The sequence below is a fragment of the Rattus rattus genome, chromosome 1 (assembly GCF_011064425.1).
Source record: "Rattus rattus isolate New Zealand chromosome 1, Rrattus_CSIRO_v1, whole genome shotgun sequence".
Classification (NCBI taxonomy): Eukaryota; Metazoa; Chordata; class Mammalia; order Rodentia; family Muridae; genus Rattus; species Rattus rattus.
Window position 1 is genome coordinate 259,661,776 of NC_046154.1, and position 19,140 is coordinate 259,680,915.

Sequence of the window (19,140 nt, forward strand, 5' to 3'; positions counted from 1 at the left end):
CACTGAATATCTTACTCATCGTTCTTTTTTTATACCTTTTTTTTTTTAATAATTCTTGGTTTGTTTGGGTTTTTTTTTTTTTTTAACAATGTATGACAACTGTAGTAGAAGTTCTATAAGGGTTAGGATAGTTTAACCCAAACATGAAGAGTAATTCTCAGATAGTTTCCCCAATGATTGCCATTAATAAACGGGCTCTGGAGCAAAGTACTAAACTAGAGTTTAGCTGATCACCTGTATTTCCTAACAAAGGTTCTAATGCTGCTTATGTCATAGAATGGGGGGGAAGGGTTGTGGAATTTGTGTGAGAGGCCAAAGGAAAGCTTACCTAGAGACAACAGCTGTATGTGCATCCAATTTTCAGAAGATTCCTGTGAGAGAGGTTATATACAAAATTAATTTTCCCATAAGAAGTGAATTAAATCGGTGTTCAGTAAAGATTCCAGTAAAAGAGAATTCAAGCTCTGAGACACTTTCACTTTTAATTTTTTTCATGCTTGTTATATTTGTTCTTAGGTGTTCTCTATGAGCTCTTAATTTTTTTAACATTCACATGTGTTCGTCAGTGCACTTAGATAATCAGTACTGACTGAAACAGTATTTATCGTGCCATTATATAGGAAATGAGAGGAACAGAATGAAGCATGGCTAGAAAGGGAGAACATCAGTGTGACATTTTCTGATCATGATTAAGAAAAGTTACTAAGCCAGGTATGGTTGAAAATGTCTTTAATCCCAGCACTCAGAAGTCAGAGGTAGGTGGATCTCTTGAGTTCAAGGTCAGCCAGGGCTACACAGAGAAACCCTGTCTCTCAAAAAAAGAAAAGGAAAGGTCATTAAATGAGATTTACTTTTTATTTTACATTTGTTTGTGTGCATTTATGTAAGTACACCATGAGCTTGTAATGCCCACAGAAGCCACAAGAGGGCATCTGACCGGACCCCCCCACCCCCAAATGAGTTATAAGCAGTTGTAAGCCATGTGGGTGCTGGGAATGAAACCCAGATGTCTCTAAGAGCACCCAGAGCTCTTAACCACTTGATCATCTTTCCAGCTGGAAAGATGAGCTTTAAAGTAGTTTATCCAGAAGTTTAAATACTGGTGTTTTTATGACCTTGACTTGCCCCCATTACTAATGTTAGTGTCAAACCCTAATCGCATGTGAACAGTGTCAAGTGTTGTAATATCACTTAGAATAAATCGCTATGTTGTCACCTGAATGTAGTTTATGACAGTTGTCATATTTGACCTAGCTGTTCGTTCCAAGATTGTGAATTATGCAACGATGCTATACTTAAGTCATAGAAGTAAAGAATGCCTTAAAGAAAGGAAACTGTTTGGGGAGAAGGTTGTGTGCGAAAGGTTTATTTTACTGAACCTGGGGCAACCTCAGTTCCAGGAGTGACTCCACATCTTAGGGCTACTTTTGATGCATTTCATTTCTGATTCTCTGAACCATGCTTTTCCCTCTAGCACTTGAACAGGACTCCTTTGCCATCAGCATGGAAGACACTTACAGTATGTACTATTTGCTGCTTTTAGAAAATAATACATCATTTATGTATCGTTTGATGCCTGGCTAGACTGTATGTTGTGAAAAACTCATATTCCTCTGTGAAATGCTGAGAAAGAAAGGTCCATGTGGTATCTAGATATACAGATGCTCAAATTTTAAGTAGGGCACTTAAGTCTACAGACACATTACCCTGAAAAGAAGGTCCGAAACACTTTAAATTTAATTAAAGACTTATGAGAACCAACTGTAATGATACATAGCTGTCATCCCAACTCAAAAGAAGCTGAATCATGAGGATCACAATTTCTAGGCCATCATGGGCTTCTCAGAAAGACCATCAAAAGACAAACCAATAGCCCAGTGAGACAGCTGAAGGGTATAGTCTATACCATACAAGCCTGACAGCCTTAGTTTGAGTTTTAGAACTCTTGTAAAAGTAGGAGAGAAAAGTGACTCTGTAAAGTTGTCCTCTGAGCTACACACACACATCACACAATAATAAGTACAAATTTTTTACAGTCCTGAGGATGTAACTCAGTGGTAGAGCATTTGTATAGCATTCTCGAGACCCATATTTTAGTACCCAGATAGATAATCGATGGATGGATGGATGGATGGATGGATGGATGGATGGATGGATGGATGATTGATTGGTGGTTTGATCTGTGGATGGATTAATGACCAAAATAGATGGATGAATGGATGGATGACTGGTAAATAGATGGAAGATAGATGCACTAAATAGATGGGTCATTTATAGACAGACAGATTCTTTTCAATGTAGAACAGTAAATTAGAGCTGACCTAAATTGCCAGACTAAGAAGTAAAATATTTATGGTAGTTCTCATCAACTTTGAGACATGCTCTATATGGGCAGTAATATGTGTGAATGGTGGGGTACCTCCATTCTGTCAACTGCTGACATTTGCTAGTGATGAAATGGATTAAATGAAGGAAAACTAATAAGAATTTCATCTGTGAATGCTCCCTGGATGTTCTGAAGCTTCAGAAATAAGAGACTGCTGGCTAAGAGCTCAGTGGCATAATAAGCATGTCTGTCCTCTGGGACCTTGCCTCCCTACTCGTTCTGTCCTTCAGATCACCTTTCAGGCTGATTTGCATCATGACCATGGTTAGCAATTTATTCCATGTTTACCACTCTTCCAGTGAAACTGTCAGTTTCAATTCCCCTCTGGTTTCTGATTTTCATTGCAGTCTCCTGGTTTATAAGCTTCTTAACAAAGGTGAATTGTTTGTCTTGCTTTTATCCTTACCTTTCTGGGGTGGCAGGAGTGGTTTATAGGTGCCTTTTGCTCTCAGAATGGACTGTTTAATTTCCTTTCCCTAACCAGGCTTGTTGAGATTTGGGGCACAGCCTGGGCAGCTTGGATAGCCTTGGGGCAGCTTTGAATAGCATGGTATAGGTTCAGGGTTTCTTGGCAAAGCAGTCTGTGTCTACAATTGTCTTAGCTGTAGGAGGTTCTGTCTTTGCAGTTTATTTTTATTTTAGCTGGCCAGTTTGGTAGTCACTAGATTAAGAAACCTTTTTCCCATCTATGTTCCAAAACATGAAAAGTAAAATCACCTACCTGACAAAAGTAATAAGATCATTGTCAAGGGAACGAGAGTGGCCAATACAGCATACAGGAGCAAAACAGAGAACAGATTGGGAACTCTAGTTATTAATACTTCATAGAACACTCAGTTGAAGCACCATGCCTATCAACTTCTTAACAAGAAATAGACAAGGATGCTAACGAGGAGATTGACTACTTTCAACTTGACCTACGGCCAGCTAGACTAAGAGAGTGTTCAAAAGTTCAGTGTGCCACACTGATTATATCCAGCAGTCCATTCCAACTTTAGTGTGCTAGTTAGGAAACTGGTTGGAATATCTAAAGAATGGAAATGAATGCAAATTGTTACTTTTAAGAGAGAAAAGGGAGGGCTGGAGAGGTGGCTCAGTGGTTAAGAGCACTGACTGCTCTTCCAGAGGTTCTGAGTTCAATTCCCAGCAACCACATGACGGCTCACAACCATCTGTAACAGGATCTGATGCCCTCTTCTGAAGAGAGCAGCAGTATACTCACTTAAAATAAATAAATCTTAAGAAAAAAATGGAAAAGAGAAAAGTTAGTGTGAATGTCATTTTTTTTGTAAGAATGAAAACTATTCAGTTAACTGTGAATGAAACCTCAGTACACCATTCTTGATACTGTATTTAAGAGCCAGTGATAGTTTTATTGTCTCATACTTCCATTTCGCTTTTAATCATTTAATCACACTTTTGCTTTGGTTTGGTTTGGTTTCTTCAAGGTAGGGTTTCTTTATATAGTTCTGGCTGTCCTGGACTCTCTGTAGTCCAGGCTGGCCTGGAACTCAGAGATCCTCCTGCCTCTGCTTCCTGAGTGCTGGGATTAAAGGCGTGTGCCCCTACCAGGACAGTCACACTTTACTTCAATCTAACTTTTCTTAGACTGCCTTATTCTTTTACTATGGATTTATTGAAAACACTAATGTGCTCTAGTTTTACACAGTCCTATTAAACTGTATACTTAATGTATTTTTCTCTTTTCAGTCGACTCCCTGGACCCTGAAAAGTTATTACAGTGCCCCTATGATAAAAACCACCAGATCAGGGCCTGCAGGTTTCCTTATCATCTTATCAAGTGCAGAAAGGTAGGGTATTATTTTTATAATGTGCCCTTTTAATTCCTCTTGAGTTCTTTGAAGAGCCAAGCTTGGTAAGCAACAAATCATTTAACAAATATTTTAATTTAATGCCAGATTGTTTGGCAAGTCTCCCTTTGTTAAGTTTCAGTATTTACAGATGTGTGTTTTATTCTTTGAAGTATATAAAATTTCAGTCTTTTATTTTCTTCTTCCTAGTGACCAGTAAAGCATTGTTTGAAGACAGTGTCTCTAGAGTATCTAGACCTGTACAATCACACATGGCTTTTGTGGTACTAAGGGTAGAACCTATTGTTTTAAGATATTAAATGTGAATTATATATAGTTTGAATTAAATACTAAATTTTTGGTATCTATATCTGACATTGGTATTAAAAAATTAGACACAAATTTATTTAGCCTGGTTTTCAGAAAAACAAATCACTAATTTTTCCTAGTAATGAGAAACTCCCCCTATTAAATTTGATGTGTTCATTATTTTAAAAATAGTTTTAGATTTAGTGTATGTGTTTGGGCATTTTAATTAAGTATATGTGTGCTATGTGTGAGCCTAGTGCCTGTGGAGGTCTGAAGAGAGGGTATTGGATCTTCTGGAAGAGTTAAAGGATAGTTACCATGTGGGTGCTGTGCAACAAATCTGGGTCCTCTGAGGATGCAGCACGTGTGGCACTAGGCCATCTCTCCAGTCCTTCTATTACATTTCTTCTGATTTTTTTGTTTAAAATTGTTAGCCCAAGAAAATATTGTTCTAAAAATAGCTCCCCAAATTTCAACACCTTTTTTACCTTTTTTAAACTTTATTCTTTGTTTCACATCATATATCCCTGTCCCACTCATCTACCCCTTGCATCTGTCCCTCGCTCTTACATCCTACCCCCACCAAATAAAAAACACACAAGTAACAAATCATTCAAAACATTTCCTCATGGGAGCTGTAGTGTGTCACAGTGTGTCCCACAGTGAAGAACTCTGTCCACGTGTGCATGTCTGTGTAACGCCAGAAGAGGGCGTTAGATCTCTTGGAACTGGAGTTAATAGGCAGTTCTGAGCCAAGTAGGCAGTTGGGTCCTCTGCAAGAGCAGTAAACACTGCGCTATCTCTATAGCATTTCTCTCTGGTTACTTCCTTATAGACTTAGCTAATGTAACCTACTCAGGTCCTTTGTTAAATAAAAAGCACTTGCATAGGGTTGTTCGATTACTGATGTCAGGGCCATAGAGATGGCTCAGTGGTTAGAGTACTTGCTACTCTTCCAGAGGTCACAGATTCAGTTTCAGCAACCCATGTCGGTCAACTGAAAACTGCCTATAACTCCAAATATACAAACCCAGTGTCCTCCTCTGGCCTTCCACAGGCACCTGTACTCATGTGTAGATACACAAAAACAATACACAGCAATTAAAGTGTAAGATTTTTTAAAACAAGATTTTTTAATATTTGGATTTTATGTATGTGTGTTTTGCCTGCATATACATCAGATGTGTACCTGGTGCCTGAGGAAACTTTGTAACTGAAGGAAACTGTCTTAGTCAGGGTTTCTATTCCTGCACAATCATCATGACCAAGAAGCAAGTTGGGGAGGAAAGGGTTTATTCAGCTTACACTTCCACATTGCTGTTCATCACCAAAGGAAGTCAGGACTGGAACTTAAATAGGTCAGGAAGCAGGAGCTGATGCAGACCATGGAGGGATGTTACTTACTGGCTTACTTCCCCTGGCTTGCTCAGCTTGCTCTCTTATAGAACCCAGGACCTCCAGCCCAGGGACGCCACCACCCACAATGTGCTGGGTCCACCCCTCTTGATCACTAATGGAGAAAATGCTTACATCCGGGTCTCATGGAGGCATTTTTCTCATTTGAAGCTCCTTTCTCTGTGATAATTCCAGCTTGTGTCAACTTGACAAACAAACACACCGCTATTAAGCTTCAACCCTTACTTTCTTATTTATCCCCAAGATCTAAATAACTTTTAAGAGTCCCACAGCCTTTACAAATTCTTACATAGTAAAATTTCAATCCCTTTAAAATATCCAATCTCTTTTAAAATTCAAAGTCTTTTTACAGTTCAACATCTCTTAACTGTGGGCTCCACTAAAATACTTTCTTCCTTCAAGAGGGAAAAATAACAGGGCACAGTCACAATCAAAAGCAAAATCAAACTCTTAACTGTCCAACATCTGGGATCCACTCACGATCTTCTAGGCTCCTCCAAGGGCTTGGGTCACTTCTCCAGCTCTGCCCTTTGTAGACACACCTTGTCTTCTAGGCTCCAGCTGCTGTACTCCACTGCTGCTGCTGTTCTTGGTGCTCATCTCACGGTACTGGCATCTCCAAAACACTGCTGTCATCTGCTACAACTAGGCTTCACCAATAGCCTCTCACAGGCTCTCTTCATGGTGCCAAACCTCAACTCCTTTGCATGACCACTTCAGTCCTGGGCCATCAATTGCAACTGAGGCTGCACCATCACCAATAGCCTTCCCTGGCCTCTCACAGTGCCCAGCCTCAGCTGCTCTTCATGCCTTCAAAACCAGTACCACCTGGGTGACTCTTATACACTACCAAGTCCAGCCACCACACAAGGTACAACCTTGGCTATCTCTGGAACACAGCCTCTTTGTGCTCTCAGAAAACACTTCCCAGAAGATTTCACCTCAGTGATGCTGGTCTCTTCTTAACACCAATTTCTTAGCTCCAACTGACCAGCATCAATAGTCTCAGTAATGCAAAGGTTTTGATTTGCAGTTCTGGTATCTTGTTAATCACAGCTGATTCTTCAGCCCCCAGCTGACCAAAACCACAGAATCATCACAATCAAACTAGCAACAGCCCTGATAGAGTCTTTAATCTTTTTAATCTTCCCTCTGAAATTTCACAAGCCAGGCCTCCATCTTCTGCACTGTTCTCAACATTATCTTCCAAGCTCCTACAGAACACCCCACAGAGCTCTTAACATCCCAATGACTCTTCTAGCTCAAAGTTCCAAAATCCTTCCACAGTCCTCCCCAAAACATGGTCAGTTTGTAACAGGATCCACTCCTAGTACCAATTTGTCTTAGGGTTTCTATTCCTGCACAAACACCATGACCAAGAAGCAGGTTGGGGAGGAAAGGGTTTATTCAGCTTACACTTCCACATTGCTGTTCATCACCAAAGCAAGTCAGGACTGGAACTCACACAGGTCAGGAAGCAGGAGTTGATACAGAGACCTTGGAGGGATGTTACTTACTGGCTTACTTCCCCTGGCTTGCTCAGCTTGCTCTCTTATAGAACCTAAGACCACCAGCCCAGGATGCCACCACCCACAATGGGCTGGGCCCTCCCCCTTGATCACTGTTGAGAAAATGCTTACAGCTGGGTCTCATGGAGGCATTTCTTCAACTGAGGCTCCTTTCTCTGTGATAACTTCAGCTTGTGTCAAGTTGACACACAAAACTAGCTAACTGAGGAACTATATGGAATTGAAGTTACATATGGTTGTAATCTACCATGTGGGCACTGGGACTGAATCCAGGTCCTGTGTTAGAGCAGCAGTGCTCTTAACTTCTAAGTCATCTCTATTTTAAGCTTCTTACAGCCGAGGTTGGCCTCACCTCACTAGCAAAGGAGGACCTTTATCTGCAGATCTACCTACCTCCACTTCCCAAGAGCTAGGATCAAAGGTCCGTGCCACTATACCTGCTTCAGTTTCCTTTGTGTGAATATGGTGTATATAGTGTGTGCACTTGTATGCACAGAGGGCTACAAAAGGGTTAGCATGTTCTTTCACTCTATCTTGTTCCTTTGAGACTGAGTCTCTCCCTGCTTAAGTTTTTTGCAACTAGGCTGGCAGCCAGCTAGCTATCGCCTGTCTTTGCTGTCTACCAGTGCTGGCATTACAGGTGTGCATGACCATTTCCATGTACCCAGCTTATTTAGTGGGTGCAGAAGTTCAAACTAAAGTCCTCAGGATTACTCAACAAGCAGCCTTAACCACTGAGCCATCTCCCCAGATCCATGCAAGTTCCTTAGTCCTATGTTTTTCCAGCCTGTTTCACACTAGTTTTACACTTTGAGTTGTAAAACATCTTTAAAACCTTTTTTATTGAAAAAAATTTTCTCATATAAAATATAAAATATTTTGATCATGTTCCCTCCCCCACTTCCTTTCAGGTCCTCCCTAACTCCCTACCTACCCAATTTTATGTTCTTTTTCTCTTTAAAACAATAACAAAACATCTTAATGTTTATGTGTTTGCAAGTATGTGTGGACCACAGTGTATGTGTGAAAGAGAATCAGCCCTCTCCACCTACCATGTAGGTCCTGGATATCAAAGATAGCAAACTCAGGTTGTCAGACATGGTGGCCAGTGCCTTTACCCACTGAGCCACATCCTTGCCCCTCTTTTTTTTTTTTTTTTTTTTTTTTTTAATTTGTGTGTATGAATACCCACAGAGACAAGAAGACTGTCAGATTGCCTGGAGCTAGAGTTACAGGCAGTTGTCAGGCCTCCAGTCTGACTGCTACTCTACTCTTAACTCCTGAGCCATCTCTCCAAGCCCTCCTTTCTTTTTTTTTTTTTTCTTTTTTTTCTTCCCCTGGAGCTGGGGACCGAACCCAGGGCCTTGCGTTTGCTAGGCAAGTGCTCTACCACTGAGCTAAATCCCCAACTCCCCTCCTTTCTTAATCTCTTAATTGCTAGTACATTTGCCATGACATTTTGGTGATAATAAATCTTAGTTTGGGTTTAAAACAAGATACTGTATAACTAAATAAATAAATGAATAAATGGAGCTGGAGAGGTGACTCAGCTGTTAAGAGCACTGGCTGCTCTTCCATAGGTCCTGAGTTCAATTCCCAACAACCACGTGGTGGCTCACAACCATCTGTAATGGGATCTGATGCTGATGCCCTCTTTGGCATGCAAGTCTACTTGCAGATAGAGCATCTATACATTAAATAAATAAATCTTCTTTTTTAAAGATACTGGCCCACACATGTATATCATTTGGGCTTTTCCTAAGTGAAATTGTTCACCAGGCAGTGGTGATAGCACACCTTTGATCCCAGCACTTGGGGGCAGAGGCACACAGGTCCCCAAGTTCAGAGCCAGTCTGATCTACAGAGCAGAGGTCCAGGATAGCGCAGAGCTACACAGAGAAACCCTGTCTCAAAAAACAAAACAGAACAAAACAAACCCAAAAGCAAAAAGCAACAACAAAAAGGTTGTTCGGTTCCTCATTCTGGGGGATCATTGCTTTAAGTGTCTCTGTATTGGTATGAAAAATCCTTAGCTTGTCTCTGCAGCTCCCTTACGACAGCCATTTCCCAGCCTTGTCAAATTGCAATAGCAGAGCACTGCTACAGTGCAGACTCCCTCATTGTTACTGTTGATCCTGAATGTTAGCTTTCAAAGACATCCAGGGAACTCCAGCTCTGCAGGCTGTGCTGTCTGATAAGCAGAGTGAAGAGATGGTTAAAACTAACTGTTTCGTTCTTTAAGAGCCACTAAAATCTCAGTGTGTGCGTTATTATCCCTGCAGTCATAACCAAAAGGTTTGCATTTTGATGATACTGAGATAGGAGCTACGTGGTCTGTGTAAATGGTAATTCCCTCTCAGTTTTCTGCGATGAGTGCATCTACATGTCGGAGTGTACCCACCACACCCGAGATACAAACTTGTTAGGGGATTTCAGGGAGCCATTTATAGGGAAAAAAAGCTGAGCTAGTTTCTTTGAATTTTAAGAATTTTAAGAAGTCCAAAGAATTGATAGCTCTCTTAATTTTGATTCCACAGAATCATCCTGATGTCGCAAACAAATTGGCTACTTGTCCCTTCAATGCTCGGCACCAGGTTCCCCGGGCTGAGATCAGTCATCACATCTCGAGCTGTGATGACAAGAGCTGTATTGAGCAGGATGTGGGTAAGCCAGACTAGCTGAAATGCCCCAGGATTCCAGGGTCAGCTGGCCAGTTTGGAGTTACACTACACCATTGGCTTGCTTTCTGGCTTTTACCATTTCAAAAGAATACTTTTCTGCCTTTGAAATGATTATATCATTGTAGCAGTGTGTTGTTAGCGTCTATATAGGTCAGACTGCTTTCTCTTCTGAACAGCCTGATTCATTTACTATTATAATAAATCACCTAAAAATAAAGTCCTTGAGGCTGGAGATGGAGCTCAGTGGGTCGAGCACTTGCCTCCCATAGATAAAGCCCTGGGTTCCAGCTCCTGTACCACAAAAATGGGCATGGTGGTGCTGACTTATAATCCTGGTACTCAGAGTTAGAAAGCAGAAGGTTCTGGAGTTCAAGGTCATCTTTCAGTCTGAAGCCAGCCAGGAACACAAGACCCTGTCGCAATAAATAAATAATCCTGTTACTGCCATAAATATGGTAACAGTCTTTGTTTCTGCTTCTTGTTCCTGTCAGCTTTCACTCTACCCATATTTAGAAACAAAGATTCAATAGGCTACCTTGCAGCCTTTAAAGCCCTTAAATCCCTTAAGCAGAATAACCTAACAGATACCACATGCCCTGCCTTTATATATCAAATCTCTGTTGTCTTGCAGTCAACCAAACCAGGAACCTTGGACAAGAGACTCTGGCTGAGAGCACATGGCAGTGCCCTCCTTGTGATGAAGACTGGGATAAAGGTGAGATGCCTCTACCGTTTCCTTTTTTTTTTTCTTCTTCTTCACATCTCAAATCATTTGCTTGAGACAAAAGATTTTCTTTTTTTTTTTTTATGAACATATATATTGTTCAGAACGCCTTATTTTTATTGGGCCCCCAAATGAGCACATTTGTATCACTACGCAGACACTTAGAGCAGCCTATTCCGCCTTGATTGGAAGAAGCACTTCTTTACATCTGTTTTCCCCATAAATTGGGTTGAACCATCTGTGCTTGATTGTTCCTGGGCACATTTACTATTATTTATGGCTCTTGCATTTATATCCTTCGTTGTTAAGTTCTTGGTTCTGTATCACTTGAGCAGGGCACTCAATCAATTTTTACTTACACCCCTCAAAACTTAGCTGTATTGTTTCTCATTTGTCAAATTTAACTCACATAGATTGGTGTTTTATCTAACAGTGTGACAAACCGTTTTGCTTCCTTTGGCAGACTTGTGGGAACAGACTAGCACCCCTTTTGTCTGGGGCACAGCCAGTTTCTGTGGCAACAACAGGTAAATTAAAAGGTCTTATTCTCATCACTACCTCCCCAAATCTAGGTGTGTGACAAAAAAATAAATAAAATAGAATTGCGTGTGGTGGTGTGTACCCTGGGCAGAGGCATCAGATCTCTCTCTTAAGTTCTAGTTCAGCCTGAGCTACAGAGCAAGTTCCAAGACAGCCAGAGCTACACAGAGAAACCTCCTGTCCGGGGAGTGGGGATGGACTGACAGGATGACTTCGGGAGTTAAGGACACTTGTTGCTCTTGAAAGCAACTAAGTTTGGTTCCCAGCACCCACAACTGCTTATCACTCCAGCTCTATGGAATCCATACCTTCTTCTAGGCTCTGTGGACATGCATATACACATGTAAATCTTTTTTAAAATCTTGAAAGTTCTTTGAGTTTGGAAATCCAGAGCATCTTAATGAGAACAAAAGAAATTATCTCTTTTTACTACTAATGTTCTCTATTCCATTTACAACTGTAAGATTTCTCGTTGTACTCACACTCAAACCTTAGAAGACCAAATTTCAAATACAAATGAGACTATTTCAGGGTTCCAGAATAAAGGAATAAAATGCTATACTTTATTTTTCCTTAAATGCTTAATTTTTTATTTTTTAGTTATGTGTATAGAGATAATGAGGACGAGTAGAGGTGCCACAGAGGCCAGAGGGGTCAGATTCCATGGAGGCAGAACTACAGGTGGCTGTGCACATGCAGGGCCTGGGAATCAAACTCAGGTCTTTTGGAAGAGCAGTGCATGCTCTTAACTGCTGAGCTAGCTCTCCAGCACTCATAAAATGCTTAACTTTTTTTCTTAGTTACTGAAGTCAGCTAAATTTAAATGCATACTATTTTGAGTCAGAAAACATAGAAAAACTTAGAATAGTTTTATTGGTGGCAACTTTAACTTGCTTCAGTTCTTAAGAGATAAATTTTAGGGGCTGGAAAGATAACTCAGTGGTTAATTTTCTGGAGTACTCAGGTTCAATTCTCAGAACCCACATACTGGCTCCCAACTTTCTAACTCCAGCTCCAAGGGAACCTGTAGCTGGTATTTGCTTCTTTGTGGGCTCTTTGTTTCCCACCCTTTATGTCCCAGTTTCACCCCATCACTAGATAGGAAAGAGAAAAGAATAGAGGGGAGACAGGAGGGGGGAGATCCCTGAATCTAATTTCTTTCCTTTTGTTTCTTTTTTGAGCATGACTTCTAACAAACCAAAACCAACCCCTCTAAATGACCAGCAGTCACCAACCCTACCTGCCCAGGCTCTAACATTTATATACCCTCTGAAAAGTTCCCAGAATTCCAAACGTCACATAAATGCAGAAATGTATCTTCAGCTAGCAAAACCACACTTCTGCTAGAGCATGAAACAAATCATAGTCAGATGCTGTGGACAGTCTGAAGCAGCCCTGTACCTCACACCTGTGATTAAAATGAAAGTGCATTCTTATAATACTTCTGTGTTTTAAAGAAACCAAAATTCCAGAAATTCTTAAAAATGTCACTATGAGAGTCTAACAATCTCCACTGCCTTCTGTAGTCACTAAGCACACAGATGGTGTATAGACCTACATGTAGGCAAAACACCCATACACATAACAATAATTTATGAAGAGATTGGTTATGGCTAAGTATGGTGGCACATACCTTTAATCTCAACACTCACACTCAGGAGGCAAAGGCTGGCAAATCACTTTGAGCTTGACAGCAGCCTGGCCTATATAGTGAGTTCCAGCCAAGAACAGACAAACCCTGTCTTGTTTGCAGGGCTGGGATTTTTGTCATACTACTGATGCCATTGGTGTTAATCTCAATTTCTATAAAATTCAAATGTAAGGGGCTGAAGAAATGGCTCAGCAGCTAAAAGTACTGCCTGCTCTTCTAGAGGACCCAGATTCTAATCCCCGCACCCACATGGCAGTTCACAGCTGACTGTAACTCCAGTTCCATGACATCCAACACCCTCACACAGATACATGCAGGTAAAGTACAAATACACATAAAAAAATTTTAAATTTTTTTTGAAAAATGTAAATGTAAAACTCTATCTTTTGTTATTTTTGTTTTGCTTTGCTTTTTGAGATGGATTCTTTATATAGCCCTGACTATTCTGTAACTGGCTCTGTTAGACCAGACTGGCCTTAAACTCAAAGATCTTCCTGCCTTGCCTCCAGCGTGTTGGGATTAAAGGCGTGTGCCATCGTACCATCTTAATAGACATATGGAACACTCCCGAGAAATGGTAATCATTCTGATTGCGAGAATGTTTTGATAGAACTATGTTCACATTTCAGATGAGTTGTTGTTTCCTCCACTCAAATACACATTTTGATTGTCTTGTCGTGTGCCTGAAGAATGCTGATACGATGACATCAAATTATTCCTTTTTCTTTCAGTCCTGCAAACAACATAGTTATGGAACATAAGAGTAACCTTGCTTCAGGCATGCGAGTTCCCAAGTCTCTGCCCTATGTTCTACCATGGAAAAACAGTAAGTAAAACAGAGGTCAAAGTGTTCTTATACTTTTCATAGTGACAAAAGCAGTTGACTTGATTATTTAGGTCTGCTAAGCCTGATGCAGAAAATAAGTGTGACTCTACATGTTGTGTTCAAAGCACCTCACTTACCTCATGCTACTTCTAGGCCTGGTTACAAACAGGAAATTAAGAATAACTTGCAACTGCTGCCCTTCTAGAGAATCTGGGTTTGGTTTCCAGCATCCATGTCAAGTGACTCACAACCTCCCATAAACTCTGTTTACAAGTAATCCAACTTCTCTGGCACCTGTTCTCATATATACATACCTCCACAGTAACACACACATGCATATAAATAAATAACAATGAGAAGAGTATTTTAAAAGATAAAGTGCAAGAGCACAAAAGCCAGAAAGGTGTTTTCCTGCAGTGCAGTAATCGCTAATGTCGGTGCACTAAGTAGATGTAGAGACCATTAGAGGAGCTTTTAATTTTGGTTAAGAAGAAGTCATCTCTTATTGTTGTCAAGGCATTAATTTAAAAGGTAAGATCAGGAATAAAAATGCTATTTCAGTAACCTAAAGACAGTGGATAGGGAAGAAGGAAAGTGCTAAGAAACAGCAGAGGAAATGGAGTTCAGGTATCGTCCCTAAACATCTAAGCCTATACCCAGTAAACAGGTATGAAATTCACACCATTCTACCCTGATTTTTAAAAAAATGCACATTTTGGGGCCGGAGAAAAGGCTCGGTTAAGAGTAGTTGCTGTGGGCTGGAGAGATAGCTTGGTGTTTAAGAGCACTGACTGCTCTTCCAAAGGTCCTGAGTTCAATTCCCAGCAACCACATGGTGGCTCACAACTATCTGTAATGTGTAATGCCCTCTTCTGGTGTGTCTGAAGACAGCAACAGTGTACTTATATATAATAAATAAATAATTTTTTTAAAAAGGGTAGTTGATGCTCTTGCAGAGAACCCAAGTTTGGTTCCCAGCACCCACACAGCAGCTCACAGTTATCTGTAACTCCAGTTCCAGGGGCCAAACAACTTCTTTTGGCCTCCACAGACACCAGACACACATGTGGTGCCATATGTATATACACATCACACATATTTTTGGAATCAAAAAAGGGATAGATGGGCTGGAGAGATGCCTCAGCAGTTAAAAACACTTAACTGCTCTTCTAGAGGTCCTGAGTTCAATTCCCAGCAACCATTGGTGGCTCACAACCATTTGTAATGGGATCCAATGCCCTTCTGAAATGTCTGAAAAGAGTAGAGTATACTCACATACATACAGAAAGGAAAGAAAGAAGGAAGGAAGGAAGGAAGGAAGGGAAGGGAGGGAGGGAAAGGGAGGGAGGGGGGGAGGGAGGGGGGGGGGGGGGGAAAAAAATCGCTACATTCAGAAGACCCAGGGTAGGGCCCAGGAGATGGTTCGTCAGGTACAAGCATTTACCATGCAAAGCTGACAATCTGCTTTGATCCTTGAACACATGGTAGAAGGAGGGGGAAAGCTCCTCCTACATCATACACATACGTATACAACATATGTACACATACAGTTGTTTAAAAGATTTTTAAAAAGAACAAAATACCTAAGATCTTATGTTCTTTATTTAGGCCAGACTTTCTGGTATTATTCCCAAATCAAAATTCACTTGAATTCCCTTGATTTCAGTCTTTGTTACTGTTTAGGTTTTGAATGAGTAGAAAGGATTCCCTTTAAAGAAGCTAGAGAGACGGCTCAGCAGTCAGGAGCACCTGCTGCTCTGGCGAGGGTGTTTGGGTTCCCAGCACCTATATCAAGCAGCTCACACTTGCCCATAATTCCAGTTCCAGGAGACCAAGTGCCCTGACTTCCATGGGCACTGCATACACACAAAAAAAAAATCTTTAAAGAAATAATAAAACATTTATTTAAATATTTGCATTTCCCAAAAGTGAGATCACTAAATAATTTATCAAAAGGCTTGATAAGCCAGCCACAGTAGCATATACTTGTAATTCCCAGCACTTGAGAGGTAGAGACTAAAGAATCAGGATTTTAGCCTGTGAGACTGTGACTGAGAAAAAGAAAAAGTAGGTAGAAGACTGTTTTCTTTTCCGTGATTCTCACTGGAATCCCATCACTAGTTTTGAATTCTGCTTTAAGATTACTACTCCATATATTCTAGAAATGAGTAATTTGTATTTATGCCAGGCAGTGGTGGCATAGATTTATAGCACTTGAGAGGCAGAGGCAGGTGCGTCTCTGAGTTAGAAGCCAGCCTGGGCTACAGAGTGAGTTCCAGAACAGCCAGGGCCACACAGAGAAACACTGGCTTGGAGACAAAAGAAACAAAGGTAATTTGTGTTTAGTAAGCACTGAGGGTAGAATGAATTTCAGTCAACATGATATATTTATTTTGAAATGTTTATTCTTATAGATGGAAATGCACAGTAACTGTGAACATCTTTTTCAAGTAAGTATTTATTTCATTCCACTTTCTCTTCAGGTAGCAAGATTTAACTGGACATAAAGCAGTTTGAGTCCAATTTTCTTTCAGATTATGATACCAAATTAAAGCTGTGGGTGCGCATGTACTTTTTATATATGTAGCCTCTATAATGGCTTTACACAGTAATAAATAAGCATTTACTACTTAAATTAGAATTCTGTTACCATGCTAAGCTCTTTTCCCTGGTGTCAGTGCACACTGCTTTCCTTTAACATCACAGTTGTGTTCTAGGTCTGTCCTGCCTTTTGTAGTGGAGTGAGATTAATCAAACAGCTGTGCTTCACTGCTCTGCAGCTCTTTCTCAGTGGAGTACAGTTTAATCTTTTTAAAAAAAACATATTCTTAATGGGCATTTAAATTTTTGGGATTTCTTTAGAGTCTTACACTATTGATATTTAGTAATTTTTTTGTGCAAAACCTCACAAAAATCTCCTTTTCCCAGATAAAACCTGAAGGTCTTCCCTATGTGTGGTAGAGCTAAGCTTGGCTGCCTTGCCTAAGATTGCCCGGCCCTACTGCTCATGGGTAGAGACTTTAGGAAGGCTGGGATAGGATTCTATTTCAGCTGTCTTGCAGATAATAGTCCTTCAGCGAAGATTTATCAAATGAGTAATTGGTCTGTTGCTATCCAGTCCCCGTCTACACATTGAAGCAGATGAATCTGTGCTAGAGTCCATTTTGTAATAAGATGTGGAAAAGCTAAGTGGAACACCTAGCCAGGAATGGTGTCTCAGTCTTTAATCCTAGAACTCAAGAGAGTCAGAAGCAGGAGGATCTCTCAATTTAAAGCCTGGTCTACAGAGTTCCAGGACTGCCGGAGCTATGAGACCCTGTCTCAAAAAAAGTTTATAAGAAAGTGTTAAATAATAAAAGGAAATATCAGCTTGGTAGATTTTGACTTTAAATTGTTAAATGTGTCTGGAAACAAGAAAATGAAATTTCACCACAGAAGAAAGGTACACTGAGGTGTATCAGAAAGAATACATTGAACAGATTGGATAAATACGGTGAACTCTGAATTGTTCTCTTAGTATATTGCACAAAATATCTAATGGACAATACAGTATATAGCTGTTTAGTAAATAAGAAAGGCAACTGTATACTGAAAACTTAGGAGAAGCTTCTTATAAGATAAAAACCAACTGCTTCCTCCCACTCACCCTCACCCCCTTTTTGAGACAAGGTTTCTTGATTATGTAACCCTAGCTGTCCTGGAACTAAACCAGGCTGACCTCCAACTCATGTCTCTGTCTCTTGAGTGCTAGAATTAAAGGCCTGTGGTACCACACATTTGGCTTTTTAACTTCACTGTTACACATGCATGCTTGTTGCCTGTGGAGGTCAGAAGAGGGCATCAGATTCCCCAGTAACGGAGTTATAGATGGTTGTGAACCACCTTGTGAGAGTTGGGAATCAAACCTGGGTCCTCTACAAAAGCAACAAATGCTCTTAACTACTTAGCCATCTTTGCAGCCCTGAATGAATTTAATTTTTAATTTAATTTAAAAGTCTTTATACACACAGATACATAAACATCAGTGTTTATAAATTAATGAGTAATAGAGCATTTGAGAAGAAAAATACTAACATTAAGTTAATTAGAATTTATTCAAGAATTGTTCTAAGTAGTTGTCTAGAGAATCACTGTACATTAATGACTGTGAAGAATGTTTGTAATTCACTTAGCAAGTTTTCATGTACACAAAGGTACTAAATAGGGTCAGCAGGTCCTCAGTGTCCTGCCATTGACAACAGTGAATTCCTGGGGTTACAGTTCTGTCAACTGTTGTCAGATGTAGTTGGTACTTCTGTCACTGAAAGGAAGTAAAAACTTTTTTCTCATTTCCTTGCAGATGCCAGACTGTGGAAGACTCTTGCTTATTCCTGCTACCAAGGGTTCTTCTTTTTTCTCTTTATCTAATTATAGAACAGTAAACTGTCTGTGACTTTCAAACTGGCAAGTACTTTTTTTTTTAACTGCTGAGACTTTACTCCTCAATTATTTGATGCCAGAACCTTTTATATATTGCTGAAAAAGACAACTTGATAATTTGGTTAAAAACCTACTAACGTCAAATTAAGAAAAAAAAAATGACTGCCCATTCTAGTTAACAAAACAGTGATGTGAAGATGTCACACAGAGTCCAGCTAACGTAGATAGAGAACTTGGGTTAAAAAGTAAGTATGTGTTCATGTTTCTGGCATACATGGACCAAATTCTTTGAAGAATTTAAAAAACTGGACTTTTTATACCTTTAATCCCAATACTTGGGAGGCAGAGGCAGGATAGCCTCTTTGAGTTAAGGTCAGCTGGTCTACAGGAAAGCCAGCACTGCACAGAGAAACCATGTCTCAGAAAAACAAAAACAAAAAATAAAAACCTGGGCTTTACCTGAACAATGCAACTGTTCATCCATTGTCTCTGAGATGCCAGTAGCTTATGTACAGCAAAACTTACCATTCTCATTAAGACATCTTGCTGCTTGAATATTTCCAACAGGGGTTATGTGTTTTTGGGTGTTGTTGTTGTTGTTATTGTTGTTGTTGTTGTTTTCTCCCTGTGTTCTAGCTAGAGAATGTACTATCAAGCTAGGTGTGGATTCTGTAGGAACAAAGGCAGGCTCAAATGGATAGTTGAAGAAATCATAGGCTTCCCACCTGTCACAGATGTGTGAGGGGCCCTTGTCATTGCCTTGGGATGTGTGCATAGCAATTTTGTTTCACTTATTTTGGTTTTTCAAGAGAGGGTTTCTCTGTGTGACTCTGGCTGTCCTGGAACTC

The 19,140-nt window shown here is 40.2% G+C and overlaps 1 protein-coding gene across 2 annotated transcripts; it reads left to right on the plus strand.

Annotated features, from left to right (window-relative positions):
* The first annotated feature begins 362 nt into the window (after positions 1–362).
* On the plus strand, positions 363–18,313 carry Gtsf1 (gametocyte specific factor 1). 2 transcript variants are annotated; one of them, XM_032890917.1, is made up of 9 exons: positions 363–382; positions 1,475–1,519; positions 4,097–4,197; positions 9,989–10,115; positions 10,764–10,847; positions 11,320–11,383; positions 13,779–13,873; positions 16,288–16,323; positions 18,213–18,313. In XM_032890917.1, exons 2-8 carry the CDS (start codon positions 1,504–1,506, stop codon positions 16,302–16,304), a joined length of 504 nt encoding a protein of 167 aa, XP_032746808.1. In that variant the 5' UTR covers positions 363–382; positions 1,475–1,503; the 3' UTR covers positions 16,305–16,323; positions 18,213–18,313. The 2 variants fall into 2 exon arrangements, with proteins under 2 accessions (XP_032746808.1, XP_032746809.1); XM_032890918.1 differs by lacking the exon at positions 363–382 and having other exon boundaries at positions 1,358–1,519.
* The last annotated feature ends 827 nt before the right edge of the window (positions 18,314–19,140 follow it).

Bases quoted from the DNA above. Each gene is read 5' to 3' on its own strand.
- Gtsf1 (XM_032890918.1), top strand. From the start codon at position 1,459: ATGCTTTTCCCTCTAGCACTTGAACAGGACTCCTTTGCCATCAGCATG. The intron at 10,116-10,763 runs GTAAGCCAGACT...GTTGTCTTGCAG, and splicing joins CTGTATTGAGCAGGATGTGG to TCAACCAAACCAGGAACCTT. The intron at 10,848-11,319 runs GTGAGATGCCTC...TTCCTTTGGCAG, and splicing joins TGATGAAGACTGGGATAAAG to ACTTGTGGGAACAGACTAGC.